Source organism: Mercurialis annua, linkage group LG3 (assembly GCF_937616625.2).
Source record: "Mercurialis annua linkage group LG3, ddMerAnnu1.2, whole genome shotgun sequence".
Classification (NCBI taxonomy): Eukaryota; Viridiplantae; Streptophyta; class Magnoliopsida; order Malpighiales; family Euphorbiaceae; genus Mercurialis; species Mercurialis annua.
In genome coordinates, this window is record NC_065572.1 from 4,413,438 (window position 1) to 4,435,091 (window position 21,654).

At 30.6% G+C, this 21,654-nt stretch overlaps 1 protein-coding gene across 1 annotated transcript; it reads left to right on the forward strand.

Moving 5' to 3' along the window:
• The first annotated feature begins 5,000 nt into the window (after positions 1–5,000).
• On the forward strand, positions 5,001–7,870 carry LOC126674276 (GDSL esterase/lipase LTL1-like). The gene is made up of 5 exons (XM_050368704.2): positions 5,001–5,309; positions 5,429–5,556; positions 5,736–5,978; positions 6,393–6,645; positions 7,428–7,870. The coding sequence occupies exons 1-5, from the start codon at positions 5,072–5,074 to the stop codon at positions 7,658–7,660; spliced, it is 1,095 nt and encodes a 364-aa protein (XP_050224661.1). The 5' UTR covers positions 5,001–5,071; the 3' UTR covers positions 7,661–7,870.
• The last annotated feature ends 13,784 nt before the right edge of the window (positions 7,871–21,654 follow it).

Here is a 21,654-nt window from a genome sequence, read left to right on the forward strand (position 1 = left end):
CTCAATGCTGCCTTTGAGGTTCTGCTTTCTTGCCTTAGTATTTTTTACACATCCATGTTTAAGTGAAAGCTCTGTTAGACCACCATGTGCTTCACTACTTTCTGTAATTTTTTCTTTTTCTTTACTAAATTTATAAATAAAATATCTCTGCGGTTTCTGAATTTATAAGTTAAAATTAATTAATTTATACTTAATTATTTTAATTAATTAAAAACCATATTTTTTATTTTTAAAATCAATTAAGAACGATAATCTCTATTTTAAAATCAATTAACTTTTAAAATGAGTTATCACGACCCCTAAATTTATTTATTTTGTACAATATGAGTGTTAATTGATTTTAAAATAGAAATTATTATTTTTAATTTATTCTAATAATTAAATGTCATTTAATCGATTCTGACGTATAAATTTTGGGACTTGAATGATCCTTTACTCTTAAATTTACGACTACAATGGACCAATTTGTTAAGTATTTGATTTCAACACATAGATCAAAAAATTATTTTACCCTAAAATATGGTTAGGAGTGAGTGTTTTACAGTTGAGCCTCAAGTATGAAATTTGGTTGTTGTGCCTAATATGGCAGCTTGCATTAGACGCAATCATGTTATGAAAGGGTTGAAATAAGGAAAAAGGATTATCTATACCCTTAAAGTTTTACTTCAAAATCAAATAGACCTTTAACGTTCGGAAAAATTTAAATATGCCCATAATGTTTCAAAATGTGAACAACAAGGCGCTCTATTTTAAGCATTGGTGAGATGTTAGGGGTCTGGTTGTCAAAATCGGGGGGTTTGATAGTTCACTTTTTATAAATTGGTTAATTCTTTATAATTTTTTATTGAGAATAAATTCATTTAATTATCATGTATTTTTTAATAACATATCTTATTTACGGGTCATCTAATATGGATTCTACATAGATATTTTGTTCATCTCCAACTTACAATATATATATTATATCACAAATTTTTTGCCAAAGATCCAATATATTCTAAAAGATAATCCAATAACTTTTGCATATTGGAAGTTTTCTAATTGATAAAGGCTTATCCCCTTAAAAAACCCTCACCTTTTACCCCCAATTCGCTTGCACCCTCACGTTACAAAACCACCAAATATACCCAAATTATGACCTTTCACTTTCAATTGTACCCTCAAGCATTAAATTGATCTCTTTTCACTTGAAAAAATAGGTTTATTTTTGTTTTAAATAAAATATTAAGTTCTATTTTAAAATATATGCTAAAATTTAAAGTATTGATTTGAATATTTTTTAAGTGAAAAGAGGTCAATTTAATGCTTGAGGGTGCAATTGAAAGTGAAAGGTCATAATTTGGGTATATTTGGTGGTTTTACAACGTGAGGGTACAAATGAATTGGGGATAAAAGGTGGGGGGATTTTAAGGGGATAAGCCATTGATAAAAAGGTATAGCACATATTTTTGTTGTTTAAATGATTAAAAGTTATGATGGTGATATACTTTTGAATTGAACTTAAAAGCCCTAACATCACCATATCACTTACTTATAAATTGGAAAAGATATTCTTATGCCAAAATTAGTCGCTACAAAACTTGAAAATGTTTTGAAAAGAGTCAATTTAAGCCAAATATTTATAGTTTTAAATGTATTTAACAGAATAGTTATATGTATCGTTTTCTTGGTCCATTGAATACAATGTTCAGAGCAATAATATCCAATTAAAACTAGGGAAAAAGAAGATATTCATCATGACAAAAATTAAATAGGTGATGATCAATGATTTTGTTGCATATATGCTGATGTGGATTGGAGTATCAATGTCATGATTTAGCATCATTTACATTTTAATTGTCGATAAATGAAAATAAAATTCTTTTTGTCTCTAAATTATAGCCTATACAATAATTAGGCAGCTAATACATCACATCAAATTGCCTTAATAAAGAAAGTTATTTAAAACTAAGCTTTCATAACTTTCAAAAAAAAAAAAAACTAAGCTTTCAAATCATCAAATGTTCCTCTGATCATAAAAATCACGATCATGACTCTAATTCATGAACACTTTATACCGTATCAATATCTTCAATTGTCTAATTTTAATAGATTGATCAAAGATAAGTTATGTTTTATGGTGAAATGAATTAATATATTCAAAATATTGTAATAAAACTGTTAAATATAAGTTTAGTTATTAAAAAACACCCTATCATTTTGACTTTTTTTTGGTAGTCCAAGCTTTCAAAACCGTCAATTTTAATCGTTGCAATTTCAACTATAGCATTTATGTAAGGCCTAATATCTTAAAAACCCCCGACCTTATAGCTCATTTGATCCTACTTTAACGTTGAAAATTTGTCAATTTTACCCTATTTTGCATATTAAATTGATGTTTTTATCATTTGAAAAAAATTCAAAAACGTTCTCCATGTATAGCATTTATTAATTGTACATGTTTAAAATTAATTAAAATTTAGTTAAATTAATTAAGAATTTAAAATAGTTTTAATTTGATTATGATTTTAATTAGTTTTTTAAAATAAAGGAATTATTTGTACTTTTTTAAATGGAAATGAATTTAATTTTATCTTTAAACATGATTAATTGAATGATTTTATCATTTAAGTAAAAATATTAGAAAAAAAATTAAAAAATTAGGTTACAATTGAAACGATAAAATGCAAATTAGGGTAAAATTAACAAGTTTTCAATGTTAGGGTAGGATCAAAAAGGGACTATAAGGTCAGAGTTTTTTTTAAGGCATTAGGCCTTTATTTAAATTAAGGTGAAAAAAATTCAAATTTACTTTTTATATTTGAAATTCTTGATAATAAAAATATAAACTAGAACAAAATACAGCAATGTGATGAACATATCTAAACCTATTTCCACTCTATATAATTTTAAAAAATTATTATAATTGAAATTAAAAAATGAGAAATTAAATTAAATTAATGATTTTGAAAGTTTGAGCAGTAAATAGAAAAGTCGAACAAGTGAGGTATTTTTCAATGACTCAGCCTTAAATGCATATTGAATAAAAAAAATCAATTTGGTCTAATAATTTTATATTTTAAGTCATTTATATGCAACCAAAAAATAAAAAAGAGGAATGGTTTAATTGATAAAAATACATTACAGTTCAATATTTTAAATTATTTTTATAATAAATTAGTCCATATTTGAAAAAATAATTCATGATAAATTTTGATATATATAAGATTTCATGAAATTAGGTAGATATTAAATTCAATGAATTTTCTACAATTGCGGAATAAATAGTCACAAGAATAAGATAAATAATTAAAATATGTTTAATTTTTATTGATTAGACATTGATTAGATAAAATTGACACAAATTATAAAATTGTTGGTTAGAATAGAAATTATTTTTTCTTCAATAATTTTAGAGCAAATTATTCTAAGATCCCTCGCGTTTGTCATAATTTATAGTTTGTTATCTCTTGTTTTAAAATCAAACGATTTGGTACCTCAACTTTGATTTTGTAAACAATAAGCCTCTTCTGTTAGTTTCATTAACAATTTAAAATTTACTTTCAAACGATTTGGTACCTCAGTTTTAATTATATAAACGATTTGATACCTCAGTTTCAATTATTTAAACGATTTGGTACCTCATTTTCAAACAATTTGGTACCTCATATTTAATTTCGTTAATGATTTAGTACCTATATTTAACAGAAGGGTCTTATGTTAATAAATTAACACTAACGTACCAAATCGTTTGATTTTTAAATAAGAGGTACTAAATTGTGAATTATGACAAACGTGAGGGGCGAGTAATTTGCTCATTTTATTCAACTCCTTTTATTGCCTCGTAGTTATACAAATGGAGCATTGATCTCTAAACCTATCAACCATTGCCATTTCCACCGTTAAATCATGATCAATAGTACATAATGCAGCAAAAGCTGTAAATTTTAGGCAAAATTTATACGGGGACTTCTCTATTTTATCATTTTTATTTAGATAGTCCCTGTATTTTTTTCTTTTTCGTAAAATCCCTCTACTTACCTTATTTGTTTTTTCAGTCTTTCAAATTATAAATTATGATTTTTTAAGTCATTTTGTGTGTACCGGAAAAATCACAAATTGTAAATAGAGGAACTGAAAAAACACAAAAAGGGATATCAAAATGTGATTCTGCAAAATACAAGGACTCGGACGTGACGAACTTTGGTGTAGGGACTTTGCGAATAAAAATGGTAGGGATTTTGCCTAAATTTTAATGTTATAAACAGTGGAGCAAGTGCATGTCCTGTCATGCATGATTGATTAAAAAAACATTATAGTACAAATTAACTATCTATATTCTATTTTGTATTATATTGGCAAAATTATTTCATATATATTCATAATTTTAATCAAATTAGTGATGTATCCTGAAAATAAAACTTCAACAGTTTGATTAGTAAATTTGACAAATAGAAACAATTATATCAAAACTTAATTTAATTACCAATTTCAGATCTTTTTCTTTATTATAAGCAATTCACGTCTGACCAGATAAATTATGGATATAATTATTCCAATCATAAAATTAACATACGAGAGTGTCAAAACGTTTTATCTATTAAACCGGTTAAAGTTATGGATGCCTTTTATATTATTATGGATATAAATTTATTATGTAGATAATTAAGTGAATTTAATTAGATTGATCCAATAACACGTTCAATTAAATATTTATACGTGTCATGTAACTTGTATCATAAACATATCATATTTGAGTTTTATATATCAAACACGATTATTAGCCGTGTTGTAATTGTATTTAGCCTAATGACAAATACGAGGGGTATACGACGGGCAAACACAAATTGCAAGGTCTAATTCATATTAACTTACTGAACAATTGAAATGTACTATGGTGTATTTATCTTACTAGCTTTTCTTATAATGGCCGCCCTCATCTATAACCTCTCTGGTGGTAGAACAGAGCCATTAATGTTAGTGAAAAAAGGCAGATCAGTCACATTTTATATAAATAGCAACCGTTTGCTCATTCATCTACTCAGTAACATCTCAAATACTATTGCTTTCTAGCCTCCTAATACCAAATTAGATGGCTTGCTCTTCAAGTTTCATGGTGATTTTAGGGTTTGTCTTAACCCTAGCAAATGTTGCTCACTTAGCTGATGCTAGGGCTTTCTTTGTTTTTGGTGACTCTTTGGTTGATAATGGCAACAACAACTACCTTGCCACCACTGCCCGTGCCGACGCTCCGCCTTATGGGATCGATTATCCGACTCATCGACCCACCGGCCGTTTCTCTAACGGCCTCAACATTCCTGACCTTATTAGTATGCTTTCATTTTCATGTTCACATTTTTAAGTTCCATTTTATTATGCAAAATGCGCTAAAATTTATGATTTTATTTTTAGACTAATTATTGATAAATTTTATGTTATATATAATAAGGTGAGGCAATTGGCTCAGAACCCACATTGCCATATTTGAGTCCACGTCTCACTGGACAAGCACTACTCGTCGGTGCCAATTTTGCTTCTGCCGGAATTGGAATACTAAATGATACTGGAATTCAATTTGTAAGTCTTAAATTAAAATTTTAGGAACATTTTGTCCTATTAACTTAACTATATAACTAAATATTTTCTTTAATAAGCAAGAAAAATACAAAATTAACATGAAAAGTGATAGTTTGGTATGTGTTATATAATTAAATAATGTTTTATGTATTAATTGCTAACTTATTTAATTAATGCAGATAAACATTATCAGAATTTACAAACAATTGCAATATTTCCAACAATACCAGCAAAGGGTTAGTGCTCTAATTGGAGCTGAGCAAACTCAGAGACTAGTGAATCAAGCACTTGTCCTCATGACTCTTGGGGGTAATGACTTTGTCAACAACTACTATTTGGTGCCTTTCTCCGCTAGATCTCGTCAATTCTCGTTGCCGGATTACGTCGTGTATCTCATTTCCGAGTACCGGAAAATTCTCCTCGTACGTTCAATCACTTCTATTTTTATTTATTATATTTGAATATCAATTTAACTTTTTAATGGTGCTTCTGTGCTTCATACTTTTAACAAAAGAATGGAAGTGTCAGATTTTAATTTCTATTTTCTTACACAATGAGACAGATAATTATCATTCAATTATATCAATCAAATAGTACCACTACTATCTAGAAGCACAGTGTAGCAATGTGACCAAAAAAGTAGGAGAAAAAATAAAAGAAAAGTGGGGACATATTAATGTCGAATTTTAATGTGGCAGATATGGTTTGTACGTTATATTAAAGACCTTTATGTATGGCATGTGCACATTGAGTTTGTTTATATATATATATTAAATATTTAAATGTATTATTTATTTTTACGTTACTAATTCGTGAGATTATTGAATTAAATGTAGAGGACGTACGAGTTAGGTGCACGTAGAGTTTTGGTGACCGGAACCGGACCACTGGGGTGTGTTCCAGCAGAGCTAGCTATGAGGAGCAGAAATGGAGAATGTTCAGTTGAATTGCAAAGAGCAGCTGGTTTGTTCAACCCACAACTTGTACAAATGATAAATGAAGTCAATGCTCAGATTGGATCAGATGTTTTTGTAGCTGCAAATGCCTACCAAATGAACATGGATTTTGTCAGTAATCCACAAGCTTACGGTACGTTACATACAATGGAGATCGAAATCGAAACTTAAACAATTAAATTGAATAATAATATTCGGAACACGTAGACTATATGTATGATCAAAATTGACATTTAAACATTTAAGTTATATAACATATCAATCACTTAGACTATATGTAACGGGGCAGTGATTATCATAATAGGGCGGTCAAATCACAAAATACATTATATGTTGGGGAGCAATTTTTAGAAGTTGAAGAGAAACAAATTGCAATATATATTTATTTTTTACATTATTTAAGCAATTTTAGAAATTGGAGGACCATCGTCTAAATTGCAACATGTATTAATTTTCTATGTCATTTAGGCAATTTAATCTAATAGTGTAGACCAATAGCGTCTTGTTGAGGAGACCAGAAAGCAAAAGGCATTAAATTGAGAAATCAATTGGACCATTTACAATGAACCCCCTTGATTTATTGGTCCCATAGCATCACACAGCTTTATTGATGCTAGATATGAAAAAGACCCACCATATTAATTTATAAAAGTATATATTATCATTTTTTATGTTTTCCCAACCAGAACCCGGATATTCATATAAATTTTAGATTGTAAGTCATGTACGTCTTAATCGCAAAAAAATATTTGTAATAAAAAAAATACGACCCAGTAACTTTTTTGTTCGTTGGACGTCCAATTAGTGATATGAGTAAAAAATATATGATAAATACTGATTAAACCACTTTCTTATTCGAAATCTCTCTTTTCGTATACTTTTTTTTTTAAAAATAATGCAATTGTTTTGTGACAGGATTTGTAACATCAAAGATTGCATGCTGTGGGCAAGGACCATACAATGGAATAGGATTGTGCACTCCAGCCTCCAACTTATGCCCTAACAGAGAAATATATGCATTTTGGGATCCATTTCATCCATCAGAGAGAGCCAACAGGATCATTGTTCAACAAATTTTGACCGGCTCCAACAAATATATGAACCCAATGAACCTCAGCACCATCATCAAATTGGACTCTAGGACCTAAAAATTTTCTATTCAAGTCATGCATCCACAAATCTTAATTACTTCATTGTTTTCATGTTGTTCCTTATTAGGTATTTGATGGGTTTGTCTTTTATTTTATTATTATTATTGGTATTGATCAAGTGTCAATTAAATTTTAGTGGGTGATTATATATTTATGTGTATCAAATTCATAAGATCCATATCTATTTCTCAATAATTCATGCTTCAATTATTGGCCCATTGGCTCCTTCTTTTATAGTAATATTAACTACATGTCTTGATTTTCCAGATTTTATTGCATCCTACTGAAAATTTAATCATTGTCTGTTTTTCTATAATTTTTCATGATTTTGATAGTGTTCATCACTACAACTTTAAAAGATTTACCAAACTAACACAAAACTGATAACCAAACTAACCCGATAAATTCAATTTGGTTTTAGTTATAATTTTTCTAATTCGGTTTGATTTCAGCGCTAACAATTTCACTCTAATATTGGTACCAACTAAACATAAAAACTCGAATCAAATTGATTGATTTATTTCGGTTCATTTTAAAATATTTCATACTCTTACAAGATAAGGTTTTTTTGACGAATCAAAAGAATCAAGGAGTGCAGCCGGTTAACCCATCCACCTCACCCGCAGCCGTCGCCACCCTCGCCGCCTCCGATCGTCTTCTCACACCAGAGAAGACGAGCAGCGCTCGTCTAAAAAGACGAATTCTCAAGTCTTTTCATCTATTCTTCAAGAACAAATAGAGATTTGTTTTTGAAGAACTGATTCAAATCTGTTCTTCAAGAACAATTTCATCTTTGTTCTTGCAAGAATAGAGAAACGGCCGGAGAAGACGACCTGCGGCGGCAGGTTGAGGTCGGTGATGGATGGGTTAATCGGGTGGTTGGGTTTGGATTTGATGGGTTTGAGCTAGATTTTTATTTAAAAAAAAACTAAATTTTAATAGTTTTGGGAGTTTTTTGATGTGTTAACTTTATATGATACTAGTACGAAACCCTCGCTTCGCTTCGGAAAAATAATTAAAAAAAATAATTTTTATTATATTATATAAAAATTATTTTACAAATATTTAATTAAAAATATGTTTATTTATTCAACAAAAAAAATATTTTTATTATTATTTTAATCTATTGATTTTTTTATTTAATGAGTGGTCTTTCTACATGAAAGTAAGCTTATTTTCATTAATGAAATTTAAAAAAAAAATTGAATGTATTATTATAAACCATAATCATATATTTAATTTGAAAATTTATTCAACAATCAGCAAAGAATGTTCAATATAATTTTCTCTAAATATTATGTTTTATGTCAGTTAAGTAAAATTTATTCGTAATTAATTTTAAATTCTTTTTTTTATTATAATATGTTTGCATATTAAAAACAATTATAGTTGAATTTAGTGGTAGATTCAAATTTCAGTAGCAATGTTTACTTAATGATTAATATAAGGGATTGCTATGTTTTGGATGCCTGCTAATGTGCAAGTGTTTTTTTTTTCCAATAGGGGTAGGTAAATTTTTATATGTTATGAAGAAGAGATAGGGATATAATAGGAATGAGAAAATAATTAATGTGTGGGACCAACATTTATTTTTACAGTAAGGGCAAGGCTGTGTGCCTCAAATAGAAAACAAATAAAGGGATAAAAAGGTAAAATTAACAGAAACAACCACGTAGCATTGAAGTTTTCCATAAAGGGCATGTCCAATTTAAAGCTATCTTGTAAAACGACAAAAACATATCAGGGATATAAAAGGAATAATCGAACACTGTTCATTTCAGGATTCAGTTTTATACTATAGATATATGTGATATTGATGATGTGTCAACTGACACGTGCACCGCTATTCTTTTAAAAGGCATGACAGCCTCTAAAAAAGGATGATGTTAGGAGTATTTTCGTCCATAAAAACCGTCATTGACGGCGCCATAAAAATTAGGAGATTTGTTGGTCGTTTTTAAAGATTGAGGTGCACTAATACTTTTGTCCATAAGTAATTAGTATTAACCTAGGTGTAGATATATAAATTTATTTTGCTTTTTTTTATTTAATATTTTATTGAGCTGTACTTTTATATTTTTTTATTAATGATGTCACAAAATCGATGATGCAATACCCTGGTCTGGATTCAGATTCTAGGCTTCAATTCATGGGCTTGCTACTTATTCATTAAGAGAAATTTGCAGAAAATACTCCGTTTTTTAAAATATTTGCAAAAATACTTCATTTTTTGAAAAATTATTTGTCTACCTTTTTTTTAGAAAAAATTATTTTTTTACTTCGAAATTTAGTTTTTTACTCTGAAAAATTTTGTAAAAATACTCTGTTTTTTTAAACTGTTTGAAACTGTATTATAAACGGTTTCAAAGATGTCAATTTTTTTTAAAAATACTCTGTTATAAACCATTTGAAACTCTATTAGAAACTGTATTTGAAACCGTTTGAAACTCTATTTTTATGAAACCGTTATAAACCGTTTGAAACTCTATTAGAAACTCTATTTGAAACCGTTTGAAACTCTATTAGAAACTCTATTTGAAACGTTTTTATAAAACAGTTTCAAGTTGTGTTTTTTGAAACTGTATTTGAAACCGTTTGAAACTCTATTTTTATGAAACCGTTATAAACCGTTTGAAACTCTATTAGAAACTGTATTTGAAACCGTTTGAAACTGCGGAATAAAAAAATAAATTGCGGAGTAAAAAAATAAATATTTATTTTTTTAGGTACGCTTATAAATTTTCAATTTTTGAGGTAAATTTACAAATATTTTAGTTTTTTAGGTATTCTCCTAAACTTCCCATTCATTAATCCAAATCTATCGTAATTCGTAAGTGATCGAAAAACTATACTATTGATTATTCATGTATGAAATGATAAACCACTGAAAGACAATTTTATTCATATTCTTTCTATAATTTTAAAAATTTACCCATAATTAACTCATGTATAGTTTCTCTGATGGTGAAAAATTAATGAAAAAAAGTTATAAATTAAGCGTCAATCTCTTGTTCAATCGATCATTACGTGCTCAATGGTAATATGAATTTAATGATTTTTTAATAATTTTTGTAATAAAAGTACTTTGATATTTTGTATTTATTTTAAATCACTATTCAATTAAAGTGTATGAAAATGGTGAATGAATTACTTATTTGATAAACGTATTTTTTTATGAATTATTTGATAAATATATTATATGTAGTTAATATAAATTTAGCTAGAAAGGTTAAATTTTTAAGTATATGCAATTTTTTTAGGATGTATATGCAAGTTGAATAACATATAAGTTAATTGTGTATACAGTGCGACTAACAGGAGTCAAAAATAATTACAGACCTGAATCATCCCCCCTTAATTAGTTGTTATCCATAGGGGTCTGCATCGGTCGGTTCGGTCACCAAAACCGAACCGAAACCGAATTAATCAAATCCAAAATGTTAGAACTTTCCAAATTCGGAACCAAACAGAATTATATCGAAATCGAACCGAAACCGAACTGAAATAACTAAATTTTATTAAAATTAGTTATTAAAACTAAAAAATAAAATTAAAAATAATAATTTTAATGCTAATTTATAATTTAAGTATAATTTTAGGGGTTTTAGTAACTAAATCCTAAAAAAATACAAAATTACCTTAATTTTTTTAAACAATATTACAAAAATAACACTATTAATATATATATATAATTCGGTTATTTCGATCGGTTCGGTTAATTCGAAAATTCCATAGTCAAAAATGAACCGAACCGAATTAACCGAACTTTTTAAAAATGAAAACCGAAACCGAACCGAATTAACTAAAAATCGAACCAAATTAAAATTTCGATTTGGTTCGGTCGGTTAATTCAATTTCGACCGAATACTGCACACCCCTAGTTATCCATATGAGAAAAATTCATCTTGTTTCTTTGTTTTTTTCAGAAATAAGAATTATGTGAAACTTTCTCTATACGAAATCCGGATCACTGACTATTATTGAAATTTCCATTTTTTTTCATTTTAGTCATTAATTTTTTTTCATTAAACTTTTTTTTTTAATTTAAGTGTTTTTGGGCCAAAAATGTTTAGATTGAGCCGAAATTTATTTTTCTTTGCCTGAAAACCTGCCATATATGCATAATTTGTCCTTAAAACTCATTTTCAAAGTAAAATTATATACATGTGATAAATTTTTAAAGTAAAACTAGCAAAATCTGGTTGGCACATGTCAACTTCCGGCTGCCACCTAAATATTTTTGGCCGAAAAATACCAAAATTAAAAAAAAAATGAAAGTTCAATGTAAAAGAAAAAAAAAGTTAGTGACTTGAAATAAAAAAATTTAAAAGTTCAGTAATGGTCATGATCAATTACCCTACGAAATCCTCTATTTAATAATGAGACTTTCAATTTGATTTTTGAAATATAAAAATAAACAAATTTAGTTTGATTCGGTTTGAGCCGAATGTACACCTAAAACTTAGGGTAATGAGATTTTAATTTTATACATACTCAACTAATTAACCTCTTATGACCATTCAAAAATTATTAAGGGTAAATTACTCTTAGATCTCCCACATATGCATAATTCACATTTTTGTATTTTTTATTTGAAAATCAAACGATATGGTTCCCAACTTTTATTTTTATTAACATGTTGCTCCTTTCATTCAGTTTTGGTAAACCACAGTCATAAAGATTTAACAACTTTTTTTATTTTTTAGTTTTAAAAAGTAATTTAAGTAAGAAAGTTTTTAAAAAAATAGATTAAAAAAATAAAAAAGTTAAAAAAATTTGAGTTTATTAAGCCATTGAATCTCATAAAAGATAAATGAAAAGATTAAGATGTTAACGAAAATAAAATTGAATAATTATATCATTTAATTTTTAAATAAAAATAATAAAATTGTGAATTATGAAAATACATGAGAGTTTGAGAGTAATTTACTCAATTATTAAATTTAAAGTTGATCTTTATTTTTGTGAGTTTAGCCCTTAAAGAGTAGGGAGGTATAGTTTAGCATAAGAAAATTAATAGGCAAGAAAAGGAGGTTGGGTAATAGTACTTAAATAAATTGAAAATCTTGTGTGGGGGTAAAGGTTGTTCAACTGTTCTCCAACAATATGTTAATTGGAGTTGCATTATGCATACATAAATTGCTGTAAAGTAGTTGGCATTAAATCAAATTTATTTTTTATTGATATACATTAGAGGCCCAATGAATAGTTAATTATACAATATTAATTAAATATCAAGTATTTTATTCATAAAAAAGAATCAAGTATTTTGTTAATCATTAATTAAATAATAGATGATATAATTGCATGCAGATTTATCGAAAATCTACAATTTCTTACAAATTAAAGACAGAAATTAGATTTTGTTTCATTTTGTTTTGTGGTCCTAATTAAACTAAGACATATTTTCCCTCTTGAAACTCATTTAAAATATTAACAGGTTTTTCTTATACATTGTCGGCAATTGATTTTTCTTTGAATCTGATTTTTAGAAAAGTTTAAGAAAAATATATTCTTGTTGGCAGTATCTACAAATTTAAAAATATAAGGATTTTTTTTTTATTATAAGCTATTAGAAAATAGTCGATTCAAAAATTTAAACATGAACCACTCCCCTGTACCCGAATAAATAAAAGAAAGAAAATGATGAATTTTTTCTATATAGCAACTAAATTAAAATAATAGAATGTCAATAATTTAAACTATAACTCAAATATTATAAACACTAAGCAGCAAACGAGTGCTGACTATTGGCGGAGTCAGCCCGTGAACCAGCCGGTCAAATTCGGTCCGCAACCGGCTGGTAAAATTCGGTCCGCAACCGGTCAAATACGGAATCAGACTAAAACCAGCCCTGAACCGTCGAAAGACCGGTTCCGGGTCGGTTTCAAACTTTTTGAATCGTGAATCGGCGGTTTTGGGTCGGAACCGGCAGTTTAAGGGTCGAACCCGTCGATAAAAGTTATTTAATTTTAATAGATTTGTATATATATTATATATTTGTATAGTTATATTGTATATATATTATAATATTATATTATATTTTTAAATTATTCTTTTTAGCTTTTAATAATTGAATTTTAATTTTATTCTTAATTTTTGTTCGAACCACCCCGAACTCGGAACCGGAATCGGTCGGGTCTGAACCGGCCCGAAACCATCACGTAGACGGATCTTCATTGGCTCTATTTTTTCTTGAACCGCAACCCGGTGGTTCCGAACCTGAATCGACGAGTTATGAACCGTGGCCAGCTCTACAGCAAACTGTTAGGTCGTGAGTTTAAATTCTCCTACAATTGATCCCCTTCTCGCAATTATCCATACTATATATAAAAGTACGGATGGAGGGGGGGGGGGGAACATGCACACTTACGTTAATGTCCTTTTCACTTATAAAATTTAATTATTTATTAAAATCAGAGTACTAACTAAAATAAACTATTATGTTAAGATAAATTAGAGTACTAAACAAAATAAACTATATTATGTTGAGATATTTATATAGACTATAGAGTACTAATTAAAATAGACTACTTTAACTATTTAATGATTACTATTTTAATAATTTTTTAATTGTATAGAATTATAATAAGGTAAACTATTTCAATGAACTACTATTTTAATTTTAATTTTATATTTTTTATTAAAATTATCTATTATTATAAAATTTGAGTACCAATTAATTTTTTTTTAAACAATTAAAATAGTCATTTAAAGTTTTTAATAAGATAAACTATTTCAAATTAACTATTATTTTAAATTTTATTTGATAATTTAACGAGTCACACTATGAGCCACGTGTGAAACACGAAAAGCAACACTAGCATATATAAAAAATGTTATTGGTTTCTAATTGGATAAATTACTGAGTCCCACTTATTCTTTAATGAAATAGGCTAACTCATACTCTGATTTATGCAAATTCATTCTGATTCTTGCAAATTCATTTTAATTTTTTCATTAATATAACAATATTATCCATATAGAATAAGAAAATTAAAATTATAACTATAATTTATCCTCTTTTACCATTAGTTTAAAAATGTTATCCTCTGTTACCACTAGTTTAAAAATATGGCATTTAGTAAAATGTGAGAATGTAATGTAATATACAGATATAAAAATAAAAATAAGCTCTATTTAATAATTGTTTAAAATAATGTGTATATAAATTCTGGGTAATTGATTCTGGCCATCATTGAACTTTTGAGTTTTTTTTTTATTTTAATCACTAAACTATTTTTTTTTTCATTTTAATCACTGAACTTTTATTTTTTTTTTCATTATGGTATTTCAGGCTAAAAATGCTTAGGTGGCAGCCGGAAATTGACATGTGACAGCCGGATTTTATAAGTTTTACTTTGAAAATTTATCACATATACATAATTTCACTTTAAAGATGAGTTTTTAGATCAAATAATGCATATATGGCAAGTTTTTAGGTTAAAAAAATTCATTTCGGCTGCCACTTAAGCATTTTTGGCCGGAAAATACCAAAATAAAAAAAATGAAAGTTCAGTGATCAAAATGAAAAAAAAAATAGTTTAGTAACTAAAACAAAAAAACTTAAAAGTTCAGTGATTTTCAGGATCAATTCCCACAAATTCTTACAATTAGAATTAAACAATCGACTATAATGTTTGTACAGTACACCACTGTAGCCCTTCAAGTTTAAAAGATGTTGAAACACACTAAATTTTTTAAAATAGCTCAAATGAGTCCCTCTAAATAACACCAATTTTTTATTTTTTATATTTGTGTGGAATATAACATGGCGCCTTGAACTTGTTATGATTTAAATATATCCTTAATGTTCGGCTCGTGGTCCAACTATGCCCTTTTCTATATAAAAAATAACGAGCAAATTACTTAAAGGCCTTTGAGGTACACCATAATTAACAGTTTGATACCTCTTACTTCAAAAGTCTATTTAATGGTCCTTCAGTTTTAATTATGTCAACTGAAAGATCCTTCTGTTAATTTAAGGGACTAAATCGTTTAACGGATTGAAACTCATGTACTAAATCGTTTAAAAGTGAGGGACCAAATCGTTTAGTAAAATTAAAAGTGAAGCACCAAATCGTTCACGAAACAAAAGGTGGGGTACCAAGTCGTTTGAAAATAAGTGTCGAAATTAACGGAGGGACCTAATAGTTAAAAGAATTAAAACTGAGGGACCATTAAATAGACTTTTGAAACAAGAGGTATCAAACTGTTAATTATGGTATAACTTAGGGACTTTAGCATAATTTATTCAAAAATAAATTGATATATGTCTTCCGTGTATGAAAATGTGTATATATACCATTCCATGTATGAAAAGATATAAATAATGCCCTTCATATATGAAAAAATTCAAACATTCATATAACAAATAAAAATTACTTATTTAGCAACTTGAAACAGAGCGGCTTATTTAGGTGATTAACCTAATCTGATCCACTCAGAACCTATTCGAGTTATTTAGGATTGATTCGAAAAATATTCGAAATCAATTGAATTAATAAATAGTCGAGTTTAAGTTCGAACTACTTGAATTAATTATATAAATGAATTTGAGCATCAAAATACTACATGCCTGATAAGCCCGCAACCTAATAGAGTTTTAGTAATTTATTTTTTATTTTTTGTAATTATATATATTTATAATAATATTTTTATTTTTTAATAATTAATTTAAATTTTAAATATTTATACAGATAATTGAGTCGAGTCGAGCTCAATTTTTAATTATTTTACCGGGTTAGAGGTTAAACTTCTAAAATAATTTTTTTATCGAGTTTAAAACTTAAAATTCTAGAATTGAATGGATTTCGAACTTGATTGCGCTTCGTATCTTTTTTTTTTAACAGAGATATATTAGATGAAAAACTAATACAGAGTACCGAGAAATGAAAGAAATTAAACAAATTAAAAAGATGTAATTATGGTCTAGTATTATGCTTGACTTGTTAAACCCAGTTGTTTTCCAGCGGGCAGCGAAACTTTGGGTTGTATCCCATGTTGGTCGATAAGTCAGAGGGCCTAGAAACCAAACCTGTTTCGCCAAAGGACAGAAAAATAGCAGGTGCATTAAAGTTTCCGGCTCATCACATATTTTGCAATTTGGTGAAGATAATAGCCTTTGTTGTAATGCTACTCCCGTGGGCAGTCCATTATGAATGCATCGCCAGATGAAATTTTTTATTTTATTTGGAATTGGAATGTCCCAAAGCAGTTTCCAATCTTGTTTGGATAATAGAGGTACAATGGATTGGAATTCTCTAAAGCCATTGTTAACAGCAATGTGGTATCCAGATTTGACCGTGTAATTCCCATCCTGACTGAAATGCCAAATTAGCCTGTCATCATGAGGCCAATATGGCAGAGGTAGAGCAAGTATTTTAATGGCATCTTCCCGGATAAAAGTTTGTAATACCAATTCTGTATTCCAGTTTCGTGCTGAAAGGTTAATTAGGTCTGAAACCTTCCATGATAGATTCTGATTAGGGTTTGCTGGTTTGGGCAGGAAAGGGAAAGTTCCTGGTAACCAGGGATCAGAGAAATAGTTAATCGAATTTCCAGAATTAACTTGCCAATGTAAACCTTTGACTAGAAGATCCCTGCCCCATAGTAGACTTCTCCATCCCCATGACGGTCTGGTGGATAATTTCCCGCAAAGAATTGTGGTAGATGGAAAATACTTACTTTGGTATACTTTGTATAAAAGGGAGTTAGGGTTTTTCATTATTCTCCAGAACTGCTTGGCTAAAAGAGCTTGGTTGAAGTGTTCCAAATCCTTGAAACCCAGACCACCTTCCCATTTCCTGTGACTCATTGTACTCCAAGCTATCCAACTCATTTTCCTCTCTGAATTTTTTTGGCCCCACCAAAACTGTCTTATTAATTGGTGGATACGATGGCAAAGGGATTTAGGAAGACGGAAACACATCATACCATAGATGGGGATGGCTGTTGCTACAGCTTTTATCATAATTTCCTTTCCTGCTGAGGATAGAAATTTTTCTTTCCATCCTTCTAGTTGGGTAGCAATGGTGGATATGATATGAGAAAAGGTTTGATTTTTTGATCGTAGGATCTGGTATGGAAGCCCTAGATATTTTTCTTGTACTGCATTTTGGGGAATCCCTAGCATTGCTGTGAATAGATTTCTCTGGTAGCAATCTAGATTTGCACTGTAAAAAACTGAAGATTTTTTGAAGTTGATGTATTGTCCACTGTGCAATGCATATATGTTAAGCATTTGTTGAATGTGGTTGATATCAGAGAGGGTGGCTTTTGAAAATATGATGGTGTCATCAGCAAATAAAAGATGGGTAATAGGGGGACATCTGGGAGTAATCTTGATACCTTGAAGGGATCGGTTAATGATTGCTGAGCTTATTATCTGGGTTAAACCTTCCGAGCACAGGACATAAATCAAAGGGGATAATGGATCTCCCTGTCTAATACCTCTAGACGGTTTGAAGTAGCCATAAGAAGATCCATTGATACGGATAGAATAGGTCACTGATTGTATACACTTCATTATCCATGTAATAAACATTTCATGAAAGCCCCATGCATGTAGAATGGATTGGATATAATGCCATTCTAACCGATCATAAGCTTTACTAATGTCTAGTTTAAGAGCCATATAGTGAGAGTTGCCTGATGATCTAGTTTTCAAGTAATGGATAATTTCGTGAGCCAGTAGAATATTATCAGATATTGACCTTCCTTTGGTAAATGCATTCTGATGTGGAGATGTTAGGATAGGAATTATGTTTTGAAGTCTGGCGGTGAGGATTTTAGAGATTGTTTTGTAGAAAACAGAACATAAACTTATGGGTCTAAAGTCTGAAACTATGATTGGTTTTTTAATTTTTGGGATTAGGGCAATGATGGTATGATTCAAACTGGTAAGAATATGACCTCCTTGGAAAAATTGTTTAATTGCGAGAATGACGTCATCATGAATTAGGTACCAGAATTGATGATAAAAAAGGGATGTGAATCCATCACTGCCCGGGGCTTTGGAAGGGTTAATGGAAAAAACTGCATTTGTTATTTCTTGGTTTGTTGGTGGTTGACATAATGCTATATTCATAACCATGCTTAACTGATTAGGGAAGGGAGCAATTACCTCAGATTGTGGTATTTGGTGTGAAGTAGTAAATTGATCTTTGAAGTGCTCCAAGATCAACTGTTGAATCCGCTGAGGTTGGTTTGTCCAGGTTCCATTTGTATCCGTTAGCCCTAAAATAGTATTCTGTCTTCGGCGTTGCATGGTACTAGCATGGAAATACTTGGTGTTCAGGTCTCCCTGTTGAAGCCAATTTTGCCTTGATTTTTGTCTCCAAAAATCATCTTCCTGCTTCCGTGCCTCATATAGCCTTTGCTCCAATTGACGAATAAAAGGCCAATGAATGTATGTAGGGGGTTGGGATTTGGCACTCTGAAGTTGAGATGTTAGATGATGGATATTTGTTTTTGCGTTTGATTTGAATGTTGTATTCCATGCCACAAGGGCATGTCGCACAGACTTCATTTTTTGGTGAATTTGGTACATTGGTGAACCTTCGGCATTGGTTTTCCAGGCGGCTTCAATTATATTTTTTTGTCTCTGGATGTTTGATCCACTGCTTATCAAAGTGGAAACTCCCCTTTGGTTTAGGAATGGTAGTGTCTGTAGTAAACAAAAGGGCACAGTGGTCCGAGCCTATGACATCCAGGTGGTGAACCTGTGCATGAGTATGGTGTTGAAGCCAATTTGTGTTGACTAAGACACGATCTATTCTCTCTTGGATTAAATTTGGATGAGCTCGACGATTGCTCCATGTGTAATCACAACCCAAGTAAGCTAAGCTATGTAGATTCATATTGAAAATAAAATTATGGAATATTACATGTTGTTGGGGGTCAAAAGGTAAGCCTCCAAGTTTATCAGCTTGGTCTAAGTAGTCATTAAAATCCCCCATAAACACAAAAGACTGACAAAGACTATTTTTCAAACTAGCTAAATATTGAAGCTGCCCATCTCTCTTAGATTGTTTTGTACTTAGGTGACAGCTAACTATGTCATAACAGGCATCATATTGGTCTATTAAGGACATAGCTACAAAATAAGTATCATAATGCTGAACATGAACCTGGATATCCAAGTTCCAAAAGATGATCATGCCTCCTGACAGACCTTGGGGTTCAACTGCAAAATGATTCTGAAATTTGAGGGACTTTGTCAGCATTAGGGTTTTTGAAGTGGTGTTCTTCGTTTCAACTAAAATGACCATGTCTGGCTTGGACGTTGTATTCATAGTCTTTAGTTGCTGAATTGTCAGGGGGTTCCCTAACCCCTGACAATTCCAGAAAAGTATCTTCATGGTGCTCTAGGAGACCCTTGAGGGGTGGTCTCCTCATCCCTGAAGAAAATGTCTGGGTTAAACTCCTCCTCAAGTTCTTCCTCAATAACTGGCAGGTGTTGTGAAGATGTAAAAAATTCTGGAAGTATGTTGGAGATTTCAGCCGTAGACTGGAATGATTTACTGATTTTGAGTTGCTCACTGTCATGGCCAATAATGCAATCAAACTTCCGTTTGCCCTCCGCTACTTGAAACCTTTGGGTCTCAGTCTGGTACACAAATGTAGATTCCTTCTTAACAAAACGGGTCCACCTGTGTTGATGCTGGTTACTGGAGGCAGTTGTTGTTTGGGAGTACTTGTTTCTTAAAGCCATACCCAGAATTGGATTCATGTGATAGCCATCGATGCATGCTTCCTGGAAAAGACTGAGTATTTCCTCTTGATATGCTTCATTACAATCATCTGAGACTTGGGGATGATGTGGATTGTTGCGGTATAAGAGGTCCAGACACACCTCAATCTATTCTATCTCTGCTAGTACTATTTGTGGGCCTCCATTAATAAACTTTGCTTTTAAATGAGGGCTAAGAAGATGGATAAGGTGTTGAGGTAAGTAAACAGGTTTTGGGCTTTTGGGTGGGCTTAATTTCTTTGGAATTGGGTTTTGCAGCATAGGGTGGGTTGAGGGTATAGTAGTGTAAGTAGGGTTAATGACGATACCCTTAGAAAAATCCAGTAAAGCTTTGGTAATCAAGGTGGTTGTGTGATTGTGCTGACTTGGGACAGGTGTTATATTTTTTGCAGTAAATTGGAAAGGAGTAGTGTGGACAAAAGGGAGTTTACCTTTTGTCGGGTCACGTGTGACAGCATTTGCAGAAAGATCTACTGACACTGGGATTTTTGGCGGCTGCAGCATCATGTTGTTGTCCACTACCTCGTCATTAGAGACGGTAGTTGTGCATGGATACTGTGGCATGCATTCCTGAGAAACTGTGACCTCCGGACTGGGGATTTGAGTAGTTGTGGGTGTTGCAGTTTCTGGTGGTGGATGAGTTTGACGGCAATGTTGTGGTCTTCTAGTGTCTGCTTGAAAATGGGACTCATAGTCTCCTTTGTGTTGGACGAGAGAGCTGTGGATGAGTGGTGCTGCACTCAAAAATGGACCAAAAGGTAACAGTTGACCAGGTTGCATGTAAATGTTCTGAGCTTCATTATCCATCCTGTACCTGCAAGCACGAATCATATGGCCCATTCGGCCACAATAGAAACAGGTATCTGGGAATCCTTCGTATTTAAAATCAACCCATACAGCTTCTGGAGTAGCAGGGTTAGTCATGATTCCTGTGGCGAAGGGTTTGTTTGCTAATATTTCCACCTTGATCCGTATGAACTGTTGTCTCCAGATAGGATTAGTAGGATCAAAATCAACTTCCAGTAACCTGTGGAAGAAAGCACCAATTTTGGTAGCATTAGCCTCTGTTATATGACTTCTTGGTAACCCATGTACCTGTACCCAGAAGATGGTAGTACGAAACTGGATGTGGCGGATGTTTTTGTGTGCAGGCCATTCTTTAAGGACTATGTGTTGGTGTAGGATGTTCCATGGACGCTTGGCGTAGACACTATCATAGTCTTCTTTTTTTTTTTCA

Coding starts and splice junctions, on each gene's coding strand:
- LOC126674276 (XM_050368704.2), top strand. CDS start 5,072: ATGGCTTGCTCTTCAAGTTTCATGGTGATTTTAGGGTTTGTCTTAACC. Junction 5,979..6,392: donor AGTACCGGAAAATTCTCCTC/GTACGTTCAATC, acceptor AATTAAATGTAG/AGGACGTACGAGTTAGGTGC. Junction 6,646..7,427: donor CAGTAATCCACAAGCTTACG/GTACGTTACATA, acceptor GTTTTGTGACAG/GATTTGTAACATCAAAGATT.